Below are 25,454 nucleotides of genomic sequence, written 5' to 3'. Positions count from 1 at the left end.
TGTTAGGAGAGAGGCCCTGGGCATCAGGGAGATGGCCCAGTAGGGTCAGGGGGGTAGGCTCAGGGTGATTTGAGGGTGTGCAGATTTGTCTGCACCTCTGGAGGGGTCAGCTAGGGCCCTGCAGCAGCCGTCCCTGGGGCCAGCTGCATTATGGGCACCCCCTTCCCACAGGAATATGCCCCTTTCCTCACTCATGTTGTAAGGAGCTCCCTACTCTGCAGTGTCTCAGAGAAATCCACCCAGGAATGTCCTTCAGTAGAATAGCACCCTGCAGAACCGTCTAGCCCCTGCCCCAACCCCCCACCCTGCACAGTCACACACATCAACACATTGTCCACTCTGTCACACTTGGGACGTTTCCGCTCTCAGTGGAAAAAAATTGACTCAGCTCCTGGCTGAGAGTTCCCCCAACCCCCCTCTAGGACTAGTTCCCTTCTTCACCACCTGCTTTTGGGGGCTAGCAGCTGAGCATCCCCCAAGTATTTTGACTCCTTGAAGCACCACCACGAGGGGCCCTCTACTCACATGCTACTGGATTTAAGGATGTGCTTCAATCCCGAGGGAAGGTTGGGGAGAAGAGCTTTCAGTATTAAGGAAGCTGCCGGCATGGAGGAGGCTGGCACCTGAACTGGGTCCCACAGCCTTCCTGTCACCTGGTGCAGTTCCCAGGGCCAGGGTCTACTCAGGGGAAGGGTGGAGAGGGCAGCCAGCCAGCAGGGCAAGCCGGAGGGAAACAGGGTCAAAGCGGTCCCCTCCCCCGCGCCTGTTCCTGGCCCTTTCCTTTCGGAGGGGCAGCAGGAAGTGAGGAGAAAGGGCTGGGGTGGGAGGCGGGAGCGGGTGGGAGGGGATGGGGTTTATCAAGTCGCCGGCGGGCTGCCCCTCGGGCAGCAGCTGGCGCGAGTAGCTTGGCTGGAGAGGCTCACCCCGGGAAGGAGGGAGGCCGCCGATCTACTGGGCCGACGGACTCCCACACAGGTGAGCCCAGCGCAGACGACTGATCTGCACTCCCATAGATGCGCTCACAGCAGCGCTCCCTCCCTCCCCTCCCAGGCGTTCGGGCGGGGAATGGGCTGGCGGGGCAGACCTGGGCCCTTTGGGGAGCTGAACTCCGCACAGGGGAGCAGATCTAGGAAGAGGCGAGGAGGTCTTGCCCCTGTCCAGCTCCAAGCCTGCGGGAGGGGCTTGCGGGGCGAAAGGGCTCAGGATACCAGGTGGAGGCACGGGGGAGCCGTCTTTTTCCGCGGTCCGGCCAGGTGGCAGCCTCCCCAGAGTTGAAAGGAAGCCCTGGGGGCTCCCACAGGCCCCCCAGAGACTAAGCAGGAGGGGACCCGGGAGCCCAGGGATTGGCCTGTCCCTGATCCAGGTATGGGGCAATGGGGCGCCCTACCCCCAGGCCACGCTGGGCTTACCGGCCCCCTGCACCGCCAGCCACGCTGCGACCCACAGCTCATGTTGCCAGGACAACCACTGCCTCGGCCCAGCCCCCGGAGGGCTGAGAGGCGGGTGCTTGGCCCCCTCCCCCAATCTGGCTGGGGACGGGGCTTCCCTGCAGACCAGGGAATGGGGGGAGGGGAGCCCAGATCCGTGGGCGGCTGGACATTACTGTCCTGGGAGGCCGGAGATCGGTTCTGGTCACAGTCCCCCTTTCCACACAAAGGGGCCCCAGGACTAGGGGCTACACTCGCATGCAGAGCCAGATCCGCTGCTGCCCCCAGCCAAGGCCTTGGGGTCCCACAGCACCTCCTGATGGCCGGACAGGGGAACGCTACCTCCTTTATTCCCTCCCTGACTCCCGTCCCTATGCTGTCCCTTTAAGCGGCTGGCCGCGCCGCGGAGCCGGGAGGACTGTACCACTGGCCGCGGGCTGCGGGGGGGGAATCTCGGGCTGACTGGCGCTTGCGGCTGAGACTCCACATGAAAGCCCCCTTCGGAGGGGCCTCACGGTCTCTGATGGGTGGCCACGTTCCTCGGCGGAGGATCTGGGGACCTTGGAGCCCGAAACGTAGCACTGGCGGCGCGAAAGTCGGGCACACCTTCCCGCCACGGCCGCAAGTCCTGCCCCGAGCCCCCCCTCTGCGCTGGATTCTTAAAGGGCCCGCGGGCCGGGGGGCGGAGCCAGTACAGGCGCCGAGCCGGGGCAGTGCCTGGGCAAAAGGCTGGAGCGGGCCAGGCTGGGCTGGGCCGGGGATGGCGGTGGCCATGGCGCAGGTCCCGGGGGCGCCCCGCGCGAGGTGAGGGCGGGCAGTGCAAGCCTGGCGGCTCTCTCCCGGTGGGCTGAGTTCTGAACCCCCGGGGATGAGCCCAGGGAGGTGGCCCGGAGGCCCCACCCCCCACCCGGCCGGGCTCAGGCCCCACGTGCGGGGCGGGGGCGGGGTCCCGCACAAAGGCCGAGCGGAGTGAGCTCTAGCCCCGACCCGCCTGGCCGGCGGGCGGGCGCGCGCATTCCCGGGGGCTGTGGAGGGACGGGTCGGTCTGCCGGGGCCACCGTGGGAGGTCCGCTGCCCCTTTGTCCCCGCGGGGCCTCCATCAAGCTTGGGAGAGTGTCTGCGCTCGAGACAAATTCCTGACAGCGTTACTCTTCTGCCGGGCGGGTGCTACACAGATACCAACTACGAGGCTGTGTTCCAGCTTCCTAGCCGATGCATGAGCTGTGCCTTGCCTTACTTATCCAAATGCTATCCTTTCTCTGCACCAAGAGTTGTTCACGGGGCAGAGAGGGGGCCTCTGGTTGGCGGCTCTCTGAAACCATGTGCTGGGTGGTATGCAGGCATGTGTTTGTCTCTGGGCATCAAGTCCACAGCTCAATTCGTCTGATTCTCAGAGGGGTCACAGACCTAACAGACGTCCTTGCCCAGCCATAGGCCACCTGCTCCAGAAAGGAGCCTATGCTCCTGGCAGTGAGTTCCCAGGGTGTCTTGCCTGCCCCTCAGTGGCCTGTGGTCTCTCAGACCTGTTACACCCATGTAACAGGATCTGAACAGCCCTGGGCATGGTGCCTCACACAGCATGGGCTTTGGGAGTGTAGGTGGGTTTGGGGTAGGCCCCTCCAGGATTCTCTAGACTGACTGGCTCGCTCTCACCCTTCCCCCAGTTCCTGAGCTGGTGCCAGGCAGGTGACACCGTCTTCCTGCAGCCCCCAGCATGTGGGCAGGCCCGGACCCTGCCATCACACTGGCCCTGGTATTGGCGGTGGCATGGGCCACAGAGCTCAAGCCCACAGCACCACCCATCTTCACGGGCCGGCCTTTTGTGGTAGCATGGGACGTGCCCACACAAGACTGCGGCCCACGCCTCAAGGTGCCCCTGGACCCAAAGAAGGACCTGACTGTCTTCGATGTGCAGGCCTCACCTAATGAGGGTTTCGTGAACCAGAATATCACCATCTTCTACCGTGACCGGCTGGGCCTGTATCCACACTTTGACTTGGCAGGGAGCTCTGTGCATGGTGGCGTACCACAGAACGGCAGCCTCTGGGCACACCTGAAGATGCTGCGGGACCATGTGGAGCACTACATTCGTACGCAGGAGCCTGCAGGGCTGGCGGTCATCGACTGGGAGGACTGGCGGCCTGTGTGGGTGCGCAACTGGCAAGACAAGGACGTGTACCGCCGGTCATCACGCCAGTTGGTGGCCAGTCGCCACCCTGACTGGCCATCAGACCGCGTAGTCAAGCAGGCACAATATGAGTTTGAGTTTGCCGCACGGCAGTTCATGCTGGAGACGCTGCGCTTTGTCAAGGCAGTTCGGCCTCAGCACCTCTGGGGCTTCTACCTCTTCCCCGACTGTTATAACCACGATTATGTGCAGAACTGGGAGACCTATACAGGCCGCTGCCCTGACGTTGAGGTCTCCCGAAATGACCAGCTGGCCTGGCTGTGGGCCGAGAGCACGGCCCTCTTCCCCTCCGTCTACCTGGATGAGACACTTGCTTCCTCTGCCCATGGCCGCAACTTTGTCAGCTTCCGTGTTCAGGAGGCCCTTCGAGTGGCTCACACCCACCACGCCAGCCATGCACTCCCAGTGTACGTCTTCACACGGCCCACCTATAGCCGCAAGCTCACGGGGCTTAGCGAGGTATGTGCCTCCTAGGGCCCTGCCTTTTTCCTCAGGAAGCCACTGCAGGTTTGGGTTACCAGGGAGCCTCTTGCCCTGTAGTTCACTGGCTACTCTTCATCCCCTCACCTCATTCTCTCTGGAATATTGTGAAAGGGAGACATCGCTATCTCCATTTTGCAGATAAGAAAATTGAGGCCCAGAGATGATGAGAAATTTTCCCAAAGCTTCCCAGCAAATCCAGGGCAGAGCAGGGACTTGGGCATTCTGACTTTGGAGTCCACCCTGATAGATGCAACCTAGGCTCAGGTGGGCCCTTCGCTTGGGAAACAGAGCCCCAAAGTGGGGGTGGAAGTGGTTTAAACACTTAATGAAAGTGAAACAGCTTTCAACTGGGGGTGAGAAGAGAGGATTGGGCTGGAGGGTCAGCAAGTCAGAACAGGCTGGGGCCTGCCCACCCTGTCTGTTCTTCCTCACCCTGTGCTCTCAGTCTTCCCCAGTGACCCTCCCCTTCCCACACAGATGGATCTCATCTCCACCATTGGCGAGAGTGCAGCCCTGGGCGCAGCCGGTGTCATCCTCTGGGGGGATGCAGGGTATACCACCAGCACAGTAAGTAAGACCCGCCCAGCCTACTGGTGCTGAGTCTGCAAGGACAGGCAGAGAGTTTAGGTTTCTGGCTGCTAGCCTCAAGGTGGGCAAACCTAGTTTGGCCTCCTTATCTGTCTCCCACCCAAGGCATCCCTGATACCAACAGGGGCCCCTCCCCTGCTGCCAGGAAAGGGGAGATGCTGTCCTAAACAGCTGTTGAGTTCCATCCTTCCCCGCCTGCCCCGCTGGGCTCCAGTCTCTCCCCCCATTCCCTTCTCAGCAGTAGGCACAGTGAGGGCTCAGGCACGTGTGTGCGTGTACACACGTGTGCACTGTTAGAAGAAGGTACGGTCACCACGGTGTGGACACTGAGTTTCTGTCTGGGCCTGTGGGCTGAGACAACTGACCCTGATCCCTGGCCTCTGCCCCCAGGAGACCTGCCAGTACCTCAAGGATTACCTGACGCGGCTGCTGGTCCCCTATGTGGTCAACGTGTCCTGGGCCGCCCAGTATTGCAGCTGGGCCCAATGCCATGGCCATGGGCGCTGTGTGCGCCGCGACCCCAGCGCCAGTACCTTCCTGCACCTCAGTGCCAGCAGCTTCCGCCTAGTGCCTAGCTACACACCTGGTGAGCCTCAGCTGCGACCAGAGGGGGAGCTCAGCTGGGCCGACCGCAGCTACCTGCAGACGCACTTTCGCTGCCAGTGCTACTTAGGCTGGAGCGGTGAGCAATGCCAGTGGGACCATAGGCGGGCAGCTGGGGGTGCCAGTGGGGCCTGGGCTGGGTCCCACCTCACTAACCTGCTGGCTCTGGCAGCTCTGGCCCTTACCTGGAATTAGTAAGGGTCTCTCACCCAGCTGCCAGGCAAGCTGGCCTCTGCCACAAGGTTCTCTGCCAGGTACGTAGGAGCCTGCAAGGGGTGGATGAACTAGAGTCCAGAGAGGGCAGAGCCCCTGGGATGCCCAGCAGGGCATCCATTCCAGGTCTCATCCCCCTGTTCTAAGGGGGAGGGGCAGTCCGCTGGGAAGTCCCTTCTCTCCCTGCCAGAGAAGAAGAGGGGCACAGCCAGGCCGGGGAGGACCTGATCCTACTCCCCTGCCCCTGGATGGTTTATTATTATTATTTTGGGGTCTCTTTTGTAAATTAAATATAAAACAACTACTTCTGTGCTTGGACTGTCTGCACCTGGGCCAGGGCATGTGAGAGAGATTCTAGGGTCTTCCGTGAGGTGTAAGCTCACCTCTGTCTCTGTGAGACTCTGTGCTGGAGACTTCTTATCTGTAAAATGCATTTACTGGGACCTGGGGGCCCAGGAGTGCCCACTCTGCAGCTGTTCTGCTGGGGCAAGAGCCACTGCGAGTGGAGGGACTCACATTCCACCCTAACACCAAGGACCTTGCTTTCTCCATATTGATTAGGAAGCAGTTGGGCCCAACCTTGTGTGAGGGACGGGGCTCGTTGTGCTTCTCCTACTTGCCCCTGTCTCCCCAGCTGGGCCAGTGCCAGTCACCTCGCCTTGCCTACCCAGAGAGAACAGGGGAAGTAGATGTTTGATCTTCCCTGGCTGGGCAAGTAGCCAGACCACCCCTCCCTGCTGTTCTCACAGGCAAGGGCGTCTCCACCACTCCCCACTCCCAAGGGCAGTGGACTCCAGCCACACATCCTCTCCCCAGCTGGGTCACAGTCCTCCACTGGATATAGAGGAGGTGGGGGACAAACATGGGATTGGGATCTGAATCTTGAGATCCAGTCTCTGTCCAACTGCAGAGACACAGAATGGGGCAAGGGGGAGGCATCCTCAAAGGTCATGACCCGTCCTGACCACGAGAGAACATGGCTCGTCCCCCACTGTCCCAGGGGAGAGCAATCAGACAAGCTCGGACCTGCTTCACTGTCCCTGCTTCTGAAGGGAGTTACCCTGGGTGGGTCTCTGTCCTTCCCCTCAGCCACCAAACCCACACTTGGGGTCCTCCTGTCCATGTCAATGATGACTCAGCCCCTGCCCTTAGGAAACATGGGCTCTGGGGAGACAGACTCAAGAAAGAGCCAAGCGGTGAGGAGGGCAGCCCAGCTGCAAGGACTCAGGGAAGGAAGTGCTTTCTACATTGAGTTTTGAAAGGTAAGGGAGAAGCTTGATGCTATGAGCAAAGTATGGGCAAAGACTGGAGGAAGTCAGAATGCAGCTGGGGACGTGGAATTCGAGGCTGGGTGTGGCTGGAGGAGGGACAGCCCTCAAGTGGCATCAGGCCTGACTTTGCCTGGTGGCAGAGACTGTCTCACCTGTTCACTACACACACTGAGCACCCACATGTGCCAGCGCTGGGCTGGGTGCTGGGGATGTGTTCATGAAGCACACCAACAAAGACCCCTGTCCTTGTGGGGCTGATAGTGTATAGGGAGATGCACACTGGATTCAAAGATCGAGTCAGATGCTGGACAGTGGAGAGTGCTCCCCAGAGCAGCATGTGGGCGAGGGGGTGGTGTGGTTAGGGGAGCAGATCCTGGAGAAGCAAGCCCCACCAAATCAATGTCAACTCAGGTGACAAAGTGCTCCCTCATCCCTCTGGCTGATGATGGCAGACAATGGAGAGAAGGGCTGGGTGGTAACACTGGGAGGGCAATGTCAGTTCACATGGTAGAGGAGGAGGCTGGGGTGGAAGGGTTCCCGGGTGCTCGTGGCCATGCTGGGGAGGGGCCTGCTGGAGAGAAGATTCCAGTGTTGGTCAGTAAGGCCATGAGATGATGGAGCCAACAGAGGGAGGGCAAGGAAGGAGGAGCTGTGACCTGTCTCCCCCATACCTGTGACTTTCTCAACCCAGCTGTGACCCCCACACACACCTGTGACCTCCCCACACAGATGTGACCCAGGTACACCTGTGAGCTCCCCCACCCACATCTGTAACCTCCCAACACACAGGTGATCCAGGCACACCTGTGACCTCATCCACACAACTGTGACCTTTCCCACCTAGCTATGACCCCTACATACCTGTAACTCCCTATGTGGAAACCTGTGATCCCCACATGTGTGACTGTACACAGCTATTACCTTCCCCAAACATCTGTGACCTCACGTACACAGCTGTGACCTGTACCCACCCAGCTGTGACGCCTCCATACAAACCTGTGACCACCTCACATCACTTGCCTGGGAAGACCTAGAAGACAGCCTTGGGGAAAGTGCAACTCAGGGACAGCCAGAGCTGTCCGGGGTGGGGTGGGAGGGTAATGGAGAGAAGGTGGCTCAGGGGGTCCTGAGGTATGCACAACGGGAGAAAGCAGGCAGGGCTGGACCATGGAGCTGGACTGACCCCAGACACACATACCACTTGGACCAATCTGACTAGACCAGCCTAGCAGGAGCAGGCCTGTGGGCAGGGCCCTGGAGTCGGGGAGGGCTTTAGGCACCCCAGCTTCTTCCTGCTGTTCCACCATTAGAGTTTCTCCCTTGGACTAAGGTCAGCTAGAGAATGCTGGCCTCTTGGTTGGCTGGATTGTGCCAATTGCAGATCTAGGTTTCTGGGGGCACCAGGAGGCAGCATGGAGCCTCAGGGAGAGGGTGTCAGGTGCTGCCTTACTGTTCTCCTGTTCCCTCAGCCCTTGGGAGTTGTGCCAGGCTCTCTGAGCCTAATAGTCATCATCTGGGACCCTGGTTCCTGAACAGGATCAGTGGCCACAACCTCTGTGGCTAGGTCCTGTGCTCGGGTCCTGGCTGATGTACCCACAGCCCCCAGCAGCCTGGGCTCTCCTCTCCTTCAGCCCTGCCAGCTCCTCCATCCTAGCCAGCCTGGGGGACCAAGCCCAGAGGCTAGCCATCTGTGTCACTGCTCCAGTGACCGCTGTGCTAGGGGGGTCACTGGCTCAGGCTCATACTGGGCCGTAAATCCCGGCAGCACTTCCACCCGGGCCAGGGATGGATTTTCTTCACCCCACCCTAGCAGGCAAGCCTGGGCCTGGGCACCTAGCAGGTCTCAATAACCAGCTTCTGAATCAGCAAACAAGTGAAACTACAAAGGAATGAGCAAGCATGTGGTCACTGGACACCCGCGCTTCTCCCCCTGGTTACACAAACGTGGGTTCTCATGGTCAAAAGACAACGGGGTCTCACACACACCCGGTCCCAGGCACTGGGTCCCACACTCGCACATACACACTCTACTGGAGTTTGTGCACAGGCCCAGATAGTCACTAACTGGGGCTTCACAAAGATACAGTCACTGACTCAGCACGTATACAAAGGGTGACGACACAGCCTGACTTCACGAACACTGTGCCTTTCAGACACAGGTCCCTAAAGCTGGGTTGACTTATCTACTAGGCACAGGGCCTGGGCCCACAGTACTTCTAGGGGCCCACAAACATGTTTTAATTGTTTTTAATCAGAAGAAAATATATATTAGTACTAAATACATAATAATGAATTCTGTCTGGATTATATTTATATTTATACCAACATATTTGTAACATATTTTAAAATATTTTTTTGAAGAAGGGGCCCACAAAGGCAAAAATACCCAGAGCCCACAAATGTCACAACACAGCCATTCGGGGAGACAGTCCCAAGACAGCAGACTCAAGTAGCACAGACAGGCCTGCCCAGCTGGGTCTGCCACCCAGACGGCAGCCCCGCGGCACTGCCTCCACCCCACCCCAGTCCAAATAAAGCACAGAGCCCTACCCTGGTGCTGACAGGGTGGGAGGGGCCACTTCCAGCCCAGCCTCCACCCCCACCCCCACCCCACCAGGGAAACTTTGCTAGGGCTGCAGAGGTGGCTCTGCTGCCTGGCCCAGCCCTCCAACTCAGGGCCTGCCCCTCAGCCCGCCCCCAGACTGGGTGGGGCGACCCCCTACAAAAGCTCAGAGTTTCCAACAGCAGCTTCTTCCTCTAAGAGCCTCTGGTGTGGCTGGAGCCAGATTTGAGGAACAGAATCTTGCTGAGTCCTGCTTAAGGCCTTCAACCCCGGGGTCAGGAAGTTTGGAAGATGAGGCCCTTCAGCCCTGAGGTCAGCAGGGACAGGTGGGCAGAAGGAGGGCTGGGCTGACCTGTTCTTGGTCATGGAGCACCCCTCCTACCTCCAATGGCTGGCGAGGATTCCTGGGGGAGAAGACAGGAAAGGCCCCCTCGTCAGTCAGGTCTGCCCCGGGGGCTGAGGGCCTGGCTCTTAGCCGTTCTGCTCAGAACAGATGTCATGACTTCTGTGGCCCTTGGGAGAGAGGAGTGGGCAAATTTAGGCCTGGGCAAGGCCTGCAGGAGACAGAAGGCAGAGGTCTGGTGGAAGGGGCTACTCGATGTGTCCTCCAGTGGCAGTATTCCCCTCCGTGCCTCTCCTTTGCCCTCTGACCTCCCTGAGCCCTGCAGGCCAATGTTTACCTGAAGCCAGAACAGGGGTGGATTAATGAGCAAGGAGCTTGGTTTGCCTGCCCTGAGCAGGGGTCAGAGTTCAAGGCCTGCTCTCAGCTCTGCCTCCCCTGGCCAGGTTTCCCTAGACCTACCCTGTGCCATGGCAGCCCATCTGCTTCCCATCTGCGCTCTCTTCCTGACATTGCTCGGCATGGCCCAAGGCCCCAGGGGCCCCGTGGTACCCAACCAGCCCTTCACCACCGTCTGGAATGCAAACACCCAGTGGTGCCTGGAGAGACACGGCGTGGACGTGGACGTCAGTGTCTTTGATGTGGTGGCCAACCCAGGGCAGACTTTCCGTGGCCCTAACATGACCATTTTCTACAGCTCCCAGCTGGGCACCTACCCCTACTACACGTCTACTGGGGAGCCCGTGTTTGGTGGCCTGCCCCAGAATGCCAGCCTGGATGCCCACCTGGCCCACACATTCCAGGACATCCTGGCTGCCATGCCTGCATCCAACTTCTCAGGGCTGGCAGTCATCGACTGGGAGGCATGGCGCCCGCGCTGGGCCTTCAACTGGGACGCCAAGGACATTTACCGGCAGCGCTCACGGGCACTGGTACAGAGGCAGCACCCCGACTGGCCGGCTCCTTTGGTGGAGGCAGCAGCTCGGGACCAATTCCAGGGGGCTGCACAGGCCTGGATGGTACGCACCCTCCAGCTGGGACAGGCACTACGGCCTCATGGCCTCTGGGGCTTCTACGGCTTCCCTGACTGCTACAACTATGACTTTCTAAGCCCCAACTACACAGGCCAGTGCCCGCCGGGCATCCGTGCCCAGAACGACCAGCTGGGGTGGCTGTGGGCCCAGAGCCATGCCCTCTACCCCAGGATCTACATACCTGCAGCACTGGAGGGCACAGGGAAGTCACGGACGTTTGTGCGGCACCGTGTGGGTGAGGCATTCCGTGTGGCTGTGGGTGCTGGGAACCCCAATCTGCCAGTGCTGCCCTATGTCCAGATCTTCTATGACATGACGAACCGCTTTCTACCTCTGGTAAGTCTCCTTCTGTGGCCCTGCCCACCTTGTAGCCTACCTTGTCAGGCATTAGGTCCTAAGCAACAGAGGCCACACAGCCTTGGGGCACTTTGATCCCGTTCTTTGAGCACCTACTGTGTGCCAAGCTCTGTGCTAGGCACAGATGATTCAGCATTCATCAGAAAGATGTAGTTGCCACCTGCATGGCACTTACAGGCTAGGGTGAGGACAGGCTTGCCTCTGGCCACTGGGTCCAGGGCAGCCCCAGGTGGGGGTTACGAATTATTTGTCCCATCCAGTGGTAGTACAGCAATCTGCTGTGGGGAGGGAGGGAGGCGTCACAGAACGATGCTGTCCCTTTCCCCAGGACGAGCTGGAGCACAGCCTGGGGGAGAGTGCAGCCCAGGGGGCAGCAGGAGTGGTACTCTGGGTGAGCTGGGAGAACACAAGAACCAAGGTGAGCTCAGGCCCAGGCTGGGGGCAGGGGCAGGGGCAGGGGTGGTGCTGCCAGGCTGACTGGGGAGACCCTGGCCCACCCTTTCTACCCCTGCAGTCCTGGCTGGCCAGCAGGTGAGTACCTCAACGCCCTAGGTGGACCCATGCATGGCCGTGGTATCCCTGACACTCCCCCTCCCACCCAGGAATCATGCCAGGCCATCAAGGAATATGTGGACAGCACGCTGGGGCCCTTCATCCTGAACGTGACCAGTGGCGCTCTTCTGTGCAGTCAAGCCCTGTGCTCAGGCCATGGCCGCTGTGCCTGGCACCCCAGTTACCCCGAGGCCCTTCTCATCCTCAACTCTGCCAGTTTCTCCATCAAGCTCACACCTGGTGGTGGGCCCCTGACCCTACAAGGTGCCCTCTCTCTTGAGGATCAGGCCCGGATGGCTGTGGAGTTCAAATGTCACTGCTACCGTGGCTGGAGGGGAGCACGGTGTGAGCAGCAGGGCATGTGGTGATTGGCTACACACCAGATGCACACACTGCGCACCTAATGCACTCTGGGCTTGGCCACAGCTTTCTCAAGTACAGGCACAGTCACACAAGTCATGGTCACAGTCAGGAGTATACTCTGCCACGGTCATAAGCATATGCCTGCACAGGCACACATGCTTACAGACGGGGATAATTGCATAAAGAGTTAGAGCCTCAGGGGCCAGCCCTGTGGCCTAGTAGTTAAAGCTCAGCACACTCCACTTCCATGGCCTGGGTTCATGGGTTCAGATCCCAGGCTTGGACCTACACCACTCATCAGCCATGCTGTGGTGGCAGCCCACATAGCTAACATCTATGCTAGCTCAGGGCGAATCTTCCTCAGCAAAAAAAAAGAGAGAGCCTTAGGTACCCACGCAGGAGGGTCATAAACATCTCCAGAGAGAGACACTGAGCCAGTCTTTAAACTACAGCAATCACAAGAACTGACATTCACTGAGTGCCTATTCTTCACCAAGTCCTGTACTAAGCATTTTAAGTAAGCTAACTCATTCAATCCTAACACGATGCTATGAGGAAACTGAGGCACACACAGGGAGGGTAAGCACTTTGCCGAAGGTTGCACAGCCAGAAAATGGAAAAGCTGAGATTCGAACCCAGGCAGTCTGGCTATAGAGGTAGAGCCCTTGGCTCCTACTGCGTGTTGATAGTAACCAGCCCTGCACACACCCGAATCCGTTAAGAGGCTACAGCCCCGCAAATAAAGCAGACATGATTCTCACTTCAAGAGCTATTTATTGAGCGCCTAGAACGTGCAGGCTCCAGGATCCAGAGGGCACAGGAAAGGCTCGTCTCTCCCACTCCGATCCGATGTCTGTCCGAGGGCGGCTGCTTCCCAGGGTGGGGCCCAAATTTCAGGAGGAAGCTCCGCCTGACTATCTCCACGCTGGACTGGGGCAGGAGGCCGGTGGGAGCCGAGATAGCCGAGCTGGGGCGAGACCTGTCCGAGCCCGGGGCGGGGCACGGTGAGGCGGAAGCGGAGCCAGCTGGAGGAGGGGCTTGCACCTGGCCGGGGCTGTGACACGGTGGCTCCGGGCAGGGCCTCCGCAGAGCCAAATCGGAGCAGGCCCTAAGCGGCGACGCACAGAGCCACAGACGCCTGTATAGCCGGGGCAGGAAGAGGCGGAGCCAAGGGGAAATGGAGCCTGCGATCGCTCGAAGCTGTGACGCGCAGGGGGCAGGGCCCGGCTCGGCAGGGGCGAGAGGGGCAGAGGCGGAGCCAGAGCGGAGCGTGCGTGCGGTCGGTGTTACGACGTACTGAACGGGGGCGGGGACTCGAGCAGATGGTGCGCGGCGAGACGCGACGGCTGCAGTGCGTCCGCCGCACCGCTAGGGGCCAGCGCGGGCGGTCCAAAGAACCCGAGCGAGAGACAGCGAGATACCCATCGGTGCGGAGCGAGGACGCGGAGCAACCCCGAGCCCGGCTTCAACATGTCAGTACCGCCCCCCTTCCCACGCGCGGCGTGTCAGCCCTCATTGCGCCCCCTGCTTCCCGTCCGCTCCGCGCGTGCGGTCCTCAAATGGCTGTGCCGCCCTGCACGCCTTTCCTGCGTCTGTCGTTCCCTCCCAGAGCATGCTGAGCCACACTCACCCAGAGTCAAAGCCTCGATGCCCCCACCGCCCAAAACCCCACGGTTTGTCACCCATTAGGAGGGAGGGGGAAACCAAGGCACAGGAGAGACTGCCGCCCCTCTCTGAGGACCCAGGAGCCCCGCCCACAGTGGGTGGGGTCAGCACTGAAGGGGTTAAGCTCGCGGGGAAGTCTGGGGCTCCAGGCGTGGGGGCGGATCCTGGGGCTCCGCGCTCCTGGTCCGGGAGTGCGGCTGCTGCGGAGGTGGGTGATGCAGGTGAGGGGCTTATAGCCCTCTGAGTGGAATGTGGTGTGAGGGGAGGGGGCTACCAGTTACTGACCGGTGTGGAATTGGCCTCAAGCTCAGGGGGCCTTTCTGAGGAGGTGGGGAAGGGACGCCAGGAGTCCCCTCTGGAGCAGGTGAGTAGAAGGTGGGGCCCAGCAGCCCCCCGACCCCCAGAAATCCCCCAGCATAGACCCTCCTGCCAGCAGGGCCTGGGGTAGGATGGGCAAACAATGGGATTTGGGCGCAGGAGCTCTGGGCCCCCAACCTGGTGGCCGTTGGACACCCTTGTAGATGTAGGAAGGAAGCTGTGGTCCTTATCTAGAGTGGCTACGAAACTCAGGCCAGTGGGGAACCAGGCTTGCAGGAGCCACATTGCTGTGTGGCTGAGCTAGGCCCCTTGCTAGAGCTGCTGGGGCCATATCTGAGGGAACAGTTGGGTCCATGCCCAATCAAAGTGTCCTGGGCTGGGCAAAGTTGGGGAGGGGGCCATGGGCTCTGTGCCCCAGGTAGGGAAGGCAGTCCAGGGAGGGGAAAACAGCCTGATGGGTGGGTATCACCCTACGATTGGTTAGGTGGCGGGCATGGCCCAGGTGGTCAGAAAGGCTGGGGCCTGGAATGTAGGGAGAAGGGAGGGACAGGGGAACTCCTAGGGGCAGCTAAGGAGACTTGGGTGGGTTCAAGCAGGGGGTCGTGGTGTCTAGTTTGCATGTTCTGTCCGGTGGCCAACCAGCCACGGTGGTATGGGGCTGGATCAACTGTCCTGACAAAGTTGTAGCCAGAGCAGGCTGGGACCAGGGCTCTTGAGTTTTGCCCAAGCCTATAGCCCTCAGCGTCTGTCCCATGTGGGGCAGGACACCCTGGACCCATCCCCTCTGCTCTCCACCTGAGTCATCTCCTCCAGGTATAGGGGATGGGTCTCCTACACGTCACCTGCGCCATCAGGTGAGTATTGGGACAAGGTGCAGCCCACTAGTTCTAGGATGCATGGCCTCCCTAGCACTGTGTCAGCCTCTCGCTGCCCCAGCCCTGTCCTACCTCCTGGCACAGCCCAGCATGGCTGTTGTCCACAGGAGGAGCACCCTTGTGGTCTGAGGAAATGCCACTACCTGGAGATTGTGGCCTTAACCCCCAACTTGGCACTGACACACCTGCAACCCAGCAGGAGGTAACCTTGGCTCCCAGCCTGACTCAGCTGAGCCTGGATCCTACATGTAGGCGAGAGCTGACTCTGACTCCTGGCCCAGCCAAGCTGACCCCTACCCTAGACCCTATAAACCAGATGTAGCTGATCCTGAGTACCAGCCCAGCCGAGCTGACTCTGGATCCTGCATGCCAGCCAGAGTTGACCCTGAGATCCAACCTGGCCAAGCTGACCCTGGATCCTGCACACCAGCCAGAGCTGACCCTGAGCCCCAGGCTAGCTGAGCTGACCCCGGGTTCCACATGCCATCCAGAGATGACCCTCTGTCCTGGCTCAACTGAGCTGACCCTGGAGCCTGTGCACTGCCGACCTGAGCTCCTGGATGCCTGTGCGGACCTCATCAATGAGCAGTGGCCCCGCAGCCGCGCCTCCCGCCTGCACTCCTTGGGCCAGTCCTCAGACGCCTTCCCTCTCTGCCTGATGCTGCTGAGCCCCCACCCCACCCCCGAGGCAGCACCCATTGTGGTGGGCCATGCCCGCCTCTCACGAGTGCTGGACCGGCCCCAGAGCCTCCTAGTGGAGACAGTGGTGGTGGCCCGGGCCCTGAGGGGCCGTGGCTTTGGCCGCCGCCTCATGGAGGGCCTGGAGGTCTTTGCTCACGCCCGGGGCTTCCGCCGACTACACCTTACCACACATGACCAGCTGCATTTTTATGCGCACCTGGGCTACCAGCTGGGTGAGCCTGTGCAGGGCCTGGTCTTCACCAGCCAACGGCTGCCCGCCAACCTGCTCAGTGCCTTCTCCAGAGCCCCCTCCCCCCGGCCACGCTGCAAGGCCCCTAGCCTGACTGCCCAGGCTTCCCCAAGAGCCCCCAAGGGGCCATCATTGCCGCCACCTCCTCCCCTGCCTGAGCCCTTGACCACCTCAACCCTACCCCCAGCAGGGTCCCCTCCACAAAGTCTGCTGGAGACACAATACCAAGACCTGAGAGGATGCGCCGTATTCTGGATGGAGAAAGACATATGAGGGCCACCCAGGGCACGGCGCTGTGTTTGTGGATCAGTTGACTGCCCAGGACAGTACCAGCCTCAGCCCACTGGCCATACCTCAGCTGCTGGCCCCTGGGGGCAGCTTTAGCTTGAGTGTGTTTCCTGAGTGCCACTGGGGCCAGGAGATGGCTCCATGGCTCTGGCTCACAGCTGTCAGTGTGGCTGAATAAAGGCTTCTGTTGGGTGTGGCTGTGACAGTTTATTTGTTAACCCTCACCCTCGCCTCCCAGCCTCATCTTAGGTCCCCTATACCTGCAGGAGCCCCCAGCTCTACCTTGGCCCTGGGGCCATGGATAGAGGGACATCTGCCTTCTGCTGCTTCCACTCTGCCAGGCCCAGGGGATAGGGTGTCTGTTCCCGTCCACATTCACTCATTCATCACCATTCACTGAGCACCTACTCTGTGTCAGGCCCTGGACTGGGCATAGACAATGGGGAACTAGACAGATAGGGTCTCAACCCAAGGGGACAAATAGACAGGGATACAGACAGGCATACAGTAGCAGGATCCATGCTGGGACAGTGGGAGCCCAAGTGCCCTCACTCCATCTGGAGATCCAGGAGACCTCCTAGGGGAGGTGATGTCACAGCAGAGACCTGAGTGCTGAGTAGGAATTAGGCCAAGCAAGGTGGGGGCTGAGTGTTCTTGGGGCAGGAAACAAGATGGGCAGAGGAGAGAAGGGGACTTGTGGGGGCTGGCCCGGTGGCACAGCGGTTAAGTGCGCGCGCTCTGCTTAGGCAGCCCAGGGTTCACATGTTCAGATCCCGGGTGCGCACTGATGCACCGCTTGTCAAGCCATGCTGTGGCAGTGTCCCACATAAAAATTTTTTGTGTGTGTGAGGACTAGCCCTGAGCCAACATCTGATGCCACTCCTCCCCTTTTTTCTTGAGGAAGACTGGCCTTGAGCTAACATCCATGCCCATCTTCCTCCACTTTACATGGGACGCTGCCACAGCACCGCCTGACAAGTGGTGCGTCGGTGCACACCCGGGATCCGAACCTGCGGACCCCGGGCCGCCAAAGCAGAGTGCGTGCACCCAACCACTTGCGCCACCAGGCTGGCCCCTTTTATTTTTTTATTTATTTTGTTTTTGTTTTTGTTTTGTTTTGTTTTTGTTTTTGCCCATATAAAATAGAAGAAGATGGGCACGGATGTTAGCCCAGGGCCCATCTTCCTCAGTGGAAAAAAAAAAAAAGAGGATTGGCATCGGATGTTAGCTGAGGGCTGATCTTCCTCACAAAAAAAAGGGGGGGGACTTGTGAGAGCTGGGGGTGGGGGAGGTGTCCGAGGGCACAGTGCTGCCAGGACAGATATAGACAACATGGGAGGGGAGATGCCCAGGCCAGCTTGAGGTGTAGTTGCTCTGAGAGGCCTATGGGGCCCCTGGGGGACCATGCTTTCCCCACCCTCCCATCCTTGTGGGGAGGAGCTGGGGGAGTTTTCCTAGATTTCCCTGCTGTATGGAAGGTGTGGCCATGACCGGAGACTCTAAGCTTACACTCCGTCTCTCCTGCAGGTTTCCATCCCTGAGACATGACCATGCAGCTAAGCCCAGCCCTGGTGCTAGGGGTGGCCTTGTGTCTGGGGTGTGGCCAGCCCCTGCTGCAGGCCCCTGAACGCCCCTTCTCGGTGCTGTGGAACATACCCTCAGCACACTGTATTGCCCGCTTTGGTGTGCACCTTCCACTAGAGGCCCTGGGCATCACAGCCAACCGTGGCCAGCGTTTCCATGGCCAGAACGTCACCATCTTCTACAAGAACCAGCTCGGCCTCTATCCCTACCTTGGGCCCAGGGGCACAGCTCACAATGGGGGCATCCCCCAGGCTGTGCCCCTTGACCGCCACCTGGCACAGGCTGCCTACCAGATCCACCACAGCCTGGGACCTGGCTTCATTGGCCTGGCAGTGCTGGACTGGGAGGAATGGAGTCCCCTTTGGGCTGGGAACTGGGGCCACCGCCAAGCCTATCCTGCAGCCTCATGGGCTTGGGCACAGCGGCTGTTCCCCTACCTAGACCCCCAGGAGCAGCTCCACAAGGCCCAAACTGGCTTTGAACAGGCAGTCCGTGCACTGATGGAGGACACGCTGCAGCTGGGCCAGGCACTGCAGCCCTGTGGGCTCTGGGGCTTCTATTACTTCCCAGCCTGTGGCAATGGCTGGCATGGTATGCCTTCCAATTACACGGGCCACTGCCACGCAGCCACCCTTGCCTGCAACACCCAACTGCATTGGCTCTGGGCTGCCTCTAGCGCCCTCTTCCCCAGCATCTACCTCCCACCCAGGCTGCCGGCTGCCGCCTACTCACCACCAGGCATTTGTCTGATACCGCCTGGAGGAGGCCTTCCGTGTGGCCCTCGCTGGGCATCCACATCCCCTGCCTGTCCTGGCCTATGCCCGCCTCACACACTGGAGCTCTGGGAGGTTCCTGTCCCAGGTGAGTGAAAGCTGAGGTGTAGGGGACTGAGTGGGGAGGCATGGCTCTGTCCTAGGAAGGTCTGAGAAGACCTTGTCCAGGGGAGTTTGAGGGGGAGGCCCTGATCTAGTTCTGAGAGGGGAGGTCTTGTCCTGGAGCATCTGACAAGGAGATATGGCTCTGCCCTGGACGATCTTGAGAGGGAAGGCAAGGCCCAGCCTTTGGAGCCCTGGTCTGAGGGGAGGCAGTCTCTAAGTAGAGGGCCTGAGAAGCCACTTGGAGGCTCAATGCCAAGGGGCCCTACTCTAGAGGTGGAATCAGATCATGGCAATGAGCCAAGAAAGTTTCTTGAAGGTGGAGATAGGCCCAGATGGATCTGGCCAGCCCAGCCCTGGCTTAGCAGCTCTCTACCTTCAGGATGACCTTGTGCAGACCATTGGTGTGGGCGCAGCACTGGGGGCAGCCGGCGTGGTGCTCTGGGGGGATCTGAGCTTCTCCAGCTCTGAGGTGATCATTGCCCCCTCCAGCCTGCTATGCAGCCCATGCTGGGGTCCCAGGGTTGGGGAGAGACCATGTTAGGCCATGGAGCAGGAGCATTGATACATCCCTTCCTCTCCTCAGGAGGAGTGCTGGCGTCTCTATGACTACCTGGTGGGCACTCTGGGCCCCTATGTAATCAATGTGACCAGGGCAGCCATGGCCTGCAGTCACCAGCGGTGCCATGGCCAGGGGCGCTGTGCCTGGCGAGACCCAGAACAAATGGAAGCCTTTCTGCACCTGCAGCCACACGGCAGCCCTGGAGCTTGGGAGTCCTTCAGCTGCCGCTGTTACCGGGGCGGGGCTGGCCCTACCTGCCAGGAGCCCAGGCCTGAAGAAGCAGCATAAAGCACCGGACCTTCTTGTCCCTGCTGCCTGTTCCCCAGTCCTGGAAGAAGGAATCTGTCCCACTCTTGCTCTCATTAGCTTACAGTCATTCCTCCAATACACACACCACACTTCCCATGGGATCCCTGGGGAGTGGAAGGGGCCAAAAAAACACTATTTTAAAACCAGAAGCCCTCTGAGATCACCTGATCCCTCCTGCCAACAAAGCAGTCCCAGGGAGAGTCAGGGTTCCAGATGGTTAGAGTTGCCAGCCCAGGGCTCTGTTCCTACACATCACTGGGTCCATGGAGAGGTACCAGGAGACGCGTCCAGGGGCAGGTGGGCCCCAAGAGGATCTTGGCTAAGGTCTATAAGTGCTAAGTTGTTGTCTGTACTCTGCTTTCATCATAAAGTCACTTTTTCTTTCACTGCCTGCGGTTTGCCCCCCCCCTCCCCCCCCCCCCGTTCTACCAAGCCCCATGCTTTTCCTGTCGCGTGTGTCCCACTGAAAGTCCTGCGTGAGATGCCGGTCCTATTATGGTGGGTGGCCCCAAGGGGCAGCTTCAGAGTTAAGGACTATGCATGTGTGCACGTGCTGGGAGGGACTCAGGGCATTGTGGGTGCATAGTTCAGCTAGAGCGTCGTGGGCCTATGGGTCCAAGCAGTAGACTACAATTCCCGAGGTGATCTGCGCCAAGCCGGCCGGCGGTAATTTGCGCGCGCAGCCCCCTGGGAATAGTAGTTTCGGACACGTGGATGCGAGTCTGAACCGAATGGCCGGGAACTCGCCTTCCCGGCGACCCGTTTAGCAGGGCGGGGCGCTTCGACTTGCTTGGCAGGGCGGGGCGCCTCGCGAAGATGGTGGCGCGCGCGGCGTGTAGCTCTCGTCGTCTGCCCAAGTGTCAGCTCAGCGCACCGGCCAGCGTGTCGCTGGTCTGGAGCCCTCGCCTGCCGGGCCTCTGACCCCGCGCCCCCGCGCCCGATTCCCGGCATGCCCCGTGCCCGTAAGGGCAGTGCGTCCCGGAAGGGCGGCCAGCGCCGCCGAGGGGGTAAGTGGGGGGCACTGGGCAGCTGATGACCGGCGAGCGGGAGCCTTCCGTGGGTCCCTGTCGGCGTGCCCGAGGGTCTTGGGCGGGGACTCCTGCCTGGACCACCCTGGCGCCGCCTCCCCGAATTCCCCCGCTTCCGGCACGTGTCCCAGGAGGCAGGGGCCACGTGTGCGCCCAACTTGAGCGAGCTGTTGGTCCGCCAAGAGCCCGCGCTCCCAGCCCTAATCCGGTCAGCACCTTCTGGCCTCGGTTTCCCCATTGCCCTTCCACCCCAATTGCCTGCTGTGCTGGACAAACCCGCCGGACAGAGCAGGAAGCCGGACCCCTCGCCAATCCCTGATGCTTTCCTGGACTGGACTAGGAAGTTGACCTGGTCCCGGGGCCTGGCCTGCCCGGGAGAACTGAGGGAGGGGGTGATGGGGAAACTGCAAGATTCAGGCCTTGGTGGGCCTGGCCCTAGAAGGTGGATGAGTCCCCTGGAGCCTGAAGCAGTCCTGAGACGCTTATCAGCCTCGACCAAGAGAGTGTCCTGGTGCAGTAAACACATATGTTTACTCTGCAGGGATGAGATGCCTGCTAGGCACAGCTCAGACTTGGCCACTGCCCTAATGGGCTTGGGTGGAGTGACATCTAAGAGAGTAACAACATTCCATAAGGATTGGTGTTGGGGGACAAATTCTCTGAGTGGTGTAAGCCCCAGACATAGGAACCAAGGAGGCCTCAAGGGAGGAGCTTCTGGGAGAATCCTGAGCAAGTGAAGAAGAGTGTACCGTGTGGAGGGAGCAAGTTGTGCAAAGGCCTGGCATCTGAAGGGACCATGGTACAGTGGAGGAAATGAAGGAAGGCTGGACTGCTTTGGCAAGTAGGGTAGTGAGAGAGGACGTGAGCAGAGGCCTGTGTGCATGCTGGACTTTTGTCCGGCAGGCATGTAGAGTATGTAGTTCCTGAGAACTAGGGCCAGCCTGGTGACCAGAACCTGTCATAGTTAGCCTCTGGCCGTGGGCAGAACCCACACACCAGAGTGTTCCAGATCTGCTGACCCTGACAGTCCCGTGTTCACCTATTTTCAGGGGCTTATGCAGTCAGGGGAAACTCCACTTTTTGCACTTCCTAGGTCAGGTGGAGCCTGTTTGTCCATCCACCCAGGGCTGAAGGCCTGGAATAGACCAAGGGCAGCCCAGAAGCCAGTATGCTTGAAGCCTGGGGCACCTACCCACATCCACTAGGAGCTGGGCTTCTGTCCCTGGGGCTGGTGGGTGACCTGGTGAGCTTGTTGGCCCACAGATGAGCCATAACTAGTCACTTGTTTAGTCATTGTCTTCACTTGCCCTACCAGAAAGAGGTGCTTTTGCATCTCTGTTTTGCAGATGGAGAAACTGAGGCTTTGAAGGCTAGGCACCTGACCTGGTTCCGTGTCTGTTAAGATGTGGAGCTGGGATTTGAACCCTGGCCATTTTGGGGCATAATCTGGGCTGGTGACTGAGCTCCCCCAGGATCTTCCTGGATATACCCCAGCTCCAGGCTGGGCCACAGGCCTAAGTGGAGCCTGTGCAGCCCCGTCTGCCTCTACCTGGCTATCAGGCTCTTCCTTAAAGCAGACCCTGGTCTCAGAGAGGTTCTGCTCACCAAGCCTGTCAGATTTTCCTAGGCTGGGCCTGGTGCCTGATGCTCTCCGGCAGGTAGACCTCATTTCTCCTGCTTCCTGGTTCAGTGTCCCCTGCATCAGCCCCTGTGCCTCCCACCTCAGCCTCAGTTCTTATCTCTGAGAGGGGCAGCATTCTGTCTTGTGGGGTCATGAGGCTGGGTGAGGTACCTCCAATCATCACTCATCAATAAAGGCAGGCGAAGTGCCCCGTTCCACCCTCCCCAGGTGCCCGCGGCAGTACCCAAGCTGACTCGGGTTCCAGTGAGGATGAGGCAGCCAGTGAGACCCGCAGCACCACCAGTGAATGTGCCAGCCTTCTCAGCACCGCAGCAGAAGACAGCCTTGGTGAGAGTGGGTGGGAGTTTGGCAGGGACTCAGTGGGGGCTCCGTAGGCTAGGACAAGAAGCACGGCTGACCAGCTGGCCTTGCAGGGGGGGATGCCCTGGATGAGCAGGGCCAGCAGGAAGACCTTGAGGAGAAGTTGAAGGAGTATGTGGACTGCCTCACAGATAAGAGGTACCCGTCACTGCCCGCCAATCCCTACACCCATGTCCCTACTCAGCCCATGCCAAATGTGACCCAGCTGGGGCTGGCCCACAAGACCCCCCCTTCTTCATCCCCCAGTGCCAAGACCCGGCAAGGTGCTCTTGAGAGCCTGCGCCTGGCCCTCGCGTCCCACCTACTCCCCGACTTCTTGCTGGAGCGCCGCCTCACGCTGGCCGATGCCTTGGAAAAATGCCTCAGGAAAGGTTAGGCCAGGGGGCACAGGGGGGGCCTGAACTGGCTGGGTGCTGACCCTTGCTGCATGTGCTGACTGGAAAGCATTCCTGCAGGGAAGGGTGAGGAACAGGCCCTGGCCGCTGCTGTGCTAGGCCTGCTCTGCGTGCAGCTGGGCCCTGGATCCAGGGGCGAGGAGTTATTCCACAGTCTGCAGCCCCTCCTGGTCTCTGTGCTCAGTGACAGCACAGCCAGCCCTGCTGCCCGGCTCCACGTAAGTGTTCCATGCTTCAGGACACCTTTCCCTCACCTAATCCGTAGGCAGAGAGGTGGGTTCCACCTGCCTCTAGGCTACTCTACTCTGAGGGTGAGCCCCATGGCTGGGAACCCAGGCTCACCCTCTCCTCATGGCCCGGCTTTGCCCTCTTCCCAACAGTGCGCTTCTGCTCTTGGCTTGGGCTGCTACGTGGCTGCCGCCGATGTCCAGGTAAGTGGCCTTTGGGCACAGGTAGTAGAGCACCTAAGCCCTAGCTCTGCCCCTGAGCCACTCTCCTGCTTCCCTGTGCTCCTAGGACCTGGTCTCTTGTCTCACCTGCTTGGAAGGTGTTTTCAGCCGGCCCTGTGGTGTGGGTGGCTCCACAGCCCCTGTGTTCCCTGTCAGCCTGCATGGCCTGCTCTGTGCTGCCCTGCAGGCCTGGGCATTGCTACTCACCATCTGCCCTAGCAGCCACATCAGCCACATCCTGGACAGGTAGGGCTGACTTCCCACTGGGAGTGGGAGGGAAAAGGCAAAGAGGCCCCCAGCCCACACGTGTAGCTCAGCCTGCCCCTTCCCCAGGCAGCTGCCCCGGCTGCCCCAGCTCTTGTCCAGCGAAAGTGTGAACCTGCGGATCGCTGCCGGCGAGACCATCGCATTGCTCTTTGAGCTTGCTCGGGACCTTGAGGTGTGAGAGAGGGTGGGGACAGAGGGAGGGTGCCTGCTGACCCTACCTGACCATCCCAGGCTGGGCGCAGGGGATGCCACAGGAAACAGGGCAGCCTTACATCATTATGGAATGGGGAAGCCCCAAAACAGACTCAGATGCCAGGTGCTGTGATGGAGACCCTGAGCAGGGATGTCCAGCCCAGGCAGGGACCAAGAAGAGATTCAAGGGCAGAGAAGAAAATGACTTCCTCAGTGAAAGGATGGGTTTGGGCAGCCCCATGTTGAGAGCCAGCAGAGCTCAGGCTTCTGCTCACACACTCTCCATCACTCCCTCTGCAGGAGGACTTTATTTATGAGGACACGGAGGCCCTCTGCAGTGCCCTGCGCACTCTGGCCACCGACAGCAATAAGTACCGTGCCAAGGCTGACCGCCGGCGTCAGCGCTCTACCTTCCGTGCTGTGCTGCACTTTGTTGAGGTATGTGTGAGAATGTATGTATCCTAGCGAGAGTGCATCCCCAGGCACAGCTGCCAGGCCCAGGCATGTGGACACCTCTACCCTGCAGGGCGGCGAGTGTGAGGAGGAGACGGTCCGATTCGGGCTCGAGGTGCTCTATGTGGACAGCTGGGCTCGGCGCCGGATCTATGCCACCTTCAAGAATGTGCTGGGATCGGGCATGCACCACCACCTCCAGGTAGGGAGGCAGACAGGGAGGGCGCATCCAGTTTGGCTGCTTCAGACTTGCCTGAGCTCACTGCCCTCTTTGCCCCCAGAACAACGAGCTACTCCGTGACATCTTTGGCCTGGGCCCTGTGCTGGTGCTGGATGCCACTGCCCTGAAGGCCTGCAAGATCTCACGTTTTGAGAAGGTTTGCACCCTTGGGCACCTTTATCTTCCCTCCATTCCTGTGGCCCAGAGGCCTGGAGCTCTGCAGGGGCTGGAGGAAAAGCCCTAGGTCTCCCACACCCTAGCTCACCAGATCATCACTCTTTGCCCCCCATTCCAGCACCTATACAACGCTGCCGCCTTCAAAGCCCGGACCAAGGCACGCAGCCGCGTGCGGGACAAGCGGGCAGACATCCTGTGAGGCAGGACCAGCTGAAGAGGAGAGTGTCCACACCCTTGCCCACATTTTTAACAGAAGACAGTGCAACAGCTGGTCCCTGCCAGGAATTGTTGCTTTATTTTTTTAAGGACAAAACCAAAAACAGACATGGGGCTGGGTGGCTGGAAGCCAGGCCCTTCACCCCTGCGCTCAGCCCTGTGGTCTCTTCCTGCCCTGTCTCAGGCCAGGCCAGATGTGTGCCTGTCCCAGGGCTGTGGGGCAGGCAGGAGGAGGGCTGTCCCTTCCTTTCTTTCCTTTCTCAGGCCTTGCTCCCCTGGGATCAACCACTTCCTTGGGGGGGAATGGCATCTGGACAAATGCCACCACATCAGCTGGGGAGAGGGAGGCTACCTGGAATTGATTTATGGCTGACTTTTAAAGATTATTAGAGATAATTAAACTGAATGCTCAGCCTTTTGTGGCCCTGGCTCCTAGGTGTTTCTGCCTGCCCTCCCTCCCCATCCACTACCCCATGCTTAGGTCTAGCTAGATCTCACCCATCTCCATCTCACCTTTGCCCTCCAAGACATTGTCTCCCCAGGTAGCTCTCCTCCCCCTACTCAGAGCCCAGCCTGTCTTTTGACAGCTGATGCTGGACCCTCACTGGGAGGCCTGGCAGAGTTTGGTTGACTGGGGTGGGGGCAGCTATTTCTAGACTTCTGAAC

General features: G+C 59.9%; 5 protein-coding genes across 12 annotated transcripts; all 5 read left to right on the top strand.

Annotated features, from left to right (window-relative positions):
• Window positions 1–855: 855 nt before the first annotated feature.
• Window positions 856–5,806, top strand: HYAL2 (hyaluronidase 2). 3 transcript variants are annotated; one of them, XM_004419739.3, is made up of 4 exons: window positions 856–975; window positions 3,092–4,074; window positions 4,576–4,665; window positions 5,077–5,806. In XM_004419739.3, the coding sequence occupies exons 2-4, from the start codon at window positions 3,142–3,144 to the stop codon at window positions 5,482–5,484; spliced, it is 1,431 nt and encodes a 476-aa protein (XP_004419796.1). In that variant the 5' UTR covers window positions 856–975; window positions 3,092–3,141; the 3' UTR covers window positions 5,485–5,806. The 3 variants fall into 3 exon arrangements, with proteins under 3 accessions (XP_004419796.1, XP_087287194.1, XP_004419797.1); XM_004419740.3 differs by lacking the exon at window positions 856–975 and adding an exon at window positions 2,114–2,231; XM_087431068.1 differs by lacking the exons at window positions 856–975; window positions 4,576–4,665 and adding an exon at window positions 2,113–2,231.
• A 2,107-nt stretch (window positions 5,807–7,913) lies between these two features.
• HYAL1 (hyaluronidase 1) lies at window positions 7,914–13,302 on the top strand. Of its 4 annotated transcripts, none has more exons than XM_004419737.3 (4): window positions 7,917–9,648; window positions 10,123–11,046; window positions 11,396–11,485; window positions 11,670–13,299. In XM_004419737.3, the coding sequence occupies exons 1-4, from the start codon at window positions 9,628–9,630 to the stop codon at window positions 11,985–11,987; spliced, it is 1,353 nt and encodes a 450-aa protein (XP_004419794.1). In that variant the 5' UTR covers window positions 7,917–9,627; the 3' UTR covers window positions 11,988–13,299. The 4 variants fall into 4 exon arrangements, with proteins under 4 accessions (XP_087287197.1, XP_004419794.1, XP_087287198.1 ...); XM_087431072.1 differs by having other exon boundaries at window positions 7,917–9,662; XM_087431070.1 differs by having other exon boundaries at window positions 7,917–11,046.
• A 158-nt stretch (window positions 13,303–13,460) lies between these two features.
• NAA80 (N-alpha-acetyltransferase 80, NatH catalytic subunit) lies at window positions 13,461–16,251 on the top strand. The gene is given in 2 exon segments (XM_087431073.1): window positions 13,461–15,236; window positions 15,238–16,251. Coding segments are annotated over 2 exon segments (837 nt in total). The 5' UTR covers window positions 13,461–15,206; the 3' UTR covers window positions 16,045–16,251.
• Window positions 16,252–17,401: 1,150 nt separating this feature from the next.
• On the top strand, window positions 17,402–19,775 carry HYAL3 (hyaluronidase 3). Its single transcript, XM_004419735.3, is given in 4 exon segments — window positions 17,402–18,356; window positions 18,358–18,504; window positions 18,901–18,990; window positions 19,105–19,775. Coding segments are annotated over 4 exon segments (1,254 nt in total). The 5' UTR covers window positions 17,402–17,603; the 3' UTR covers window positions 19,369–19,775.
• A 404-nt stretch (window positions 19,776–20,179) lies between these two features.
• On the top strand, window positions 20,180–25,202 carry IFRD2 (interferon related developmental regulator 2). 3 transcript variants are annotated; one of them, XM_004419734.3, is made up of 12 exons: window positions 20,321–20,396; window positions 22,267–22,386; window positions 22,473–22,557; window positions 22,666–22,790; window positions 22,875–23,032; window positions 23,195–23,245; window positions 23,331–23,509; window positions 23,597–23,702; window positions 24,023–24,160; window positions 24,249–24,377; window positions 24,457–24,552; window positions 24,691–25,202. In XM_004419734.3, the coding sequence occupies exons 1-12, from the start codon at window positions 20,339–20,341 to the stop codon at window positions 24,769–24,771; spliced, it is 1,326 nt and encodes a 441-aa protein (XP_004419791.1). In that variant the 5' UTR covers window positions 20,321–20,338; the 3' UTR covers window positions 24,772–25,202. The 3 variants fall into 3 exon arrangements, with proteins under 3 accessions (XP_014647856.1, XP_014647849.1, XP_004419791.1); XM_014792370.2 differs by lacking the exon at window positions 23,597–23,702 and having other exon boundaries at window positions 20,180–20,396; XM_014792363.2 differs by lacking the exon at window positions 24,691–25,202 and having other exon boundaries at window positions 20,180–20,396; window positions 24,457–24,684.
• Window positions 25,203–25,454: the final 252 nt, after the last annotated feature.

The sequence above is a fragment of the Ceratotherium simum genome, chromosome 5, assembly GCF_057802395.1.
Source record: "Ceratotherium simum simum isolate JZ-2026a chromosome 5, ASM5780239v1, whole genome shotgun sequence".
Classification (NCBI taxonomy): domain Eukaryota; kingdom Metazoa; phylum Chordata; class Mammalia; order Perissodactyla; family Rhinocerotidae; genus Ceratotherium; species Ceratotherium simum.
This window is presented reverse-complemented; position numbering and strand designations above follow the sequence as displayed.

Bases quoted from the DNA above. Each gene is read 5' to 3' on its own strand.
- HYAL2 (XM_004419739.3), top strand. From the start codon at position 3,142: ATGTGGGCAGGCCCGGACCCTGCCATCACACTGGCCCTGGTATTGGCG. The intron at 4,075-4,575 runs GTATGTGCCTCC...CTTCCCACACAG, and splicing joins AGCTCACGGGGCTTAGCGAG to ATGGATCTCATCTCCACCAT. The intron at 4,666-5,076 runs GTAAGTAAGACC...CTCTGCCCCCAG, and splicing joins CAGGGTATACCACCAGCACA to GAGACCTGCCAGTACCTCAA.
- HYAL1 (XM_087431070.1), top strand. From the start codon at position 10,042: ATGAGCAAGGAGCTTGGTTTGCCTGCCCTGAGCAGGGGTCAGAGTTCA. The intron at 11,047-11,395 runs GTAAGTCTCCTT...CCCTTTCCCCAG, and splicing joins CGAACCGCTTTCTACCTCTG to GACGAGCTGGAGCACAGCCT. The intron at 11,486-11,669 runs GTGAGCTCAGGC...CCTCCCACCCAG, and splicing joins GGGAGAACACAAGAACCAAG to GAATCATGCCAGGCCATCAA.
- IFRD2 (XM_014792363.2), top strand. From the start codon at position 20,339: ATGCCCCGTGCCCGTAAGGGCAGTGCGTCCCGGAAGGGCGGCCAGCGC. The intron at 23,510-23,596 runs GTAGGGCTGACT...CCCCTTCCCCAG, and splicing joins ATCAGCCACATCCTGGACAG to GCAGCTGCCCCGGCTGCCCC. The intron at 24,161-24,248 runs GTATGTGTGAGA...TCTACCCTGCAG, and splicing joins CTGTGCTGCACTTTGTTGAG to GGCGGCGAGTGTGAGGAGGA.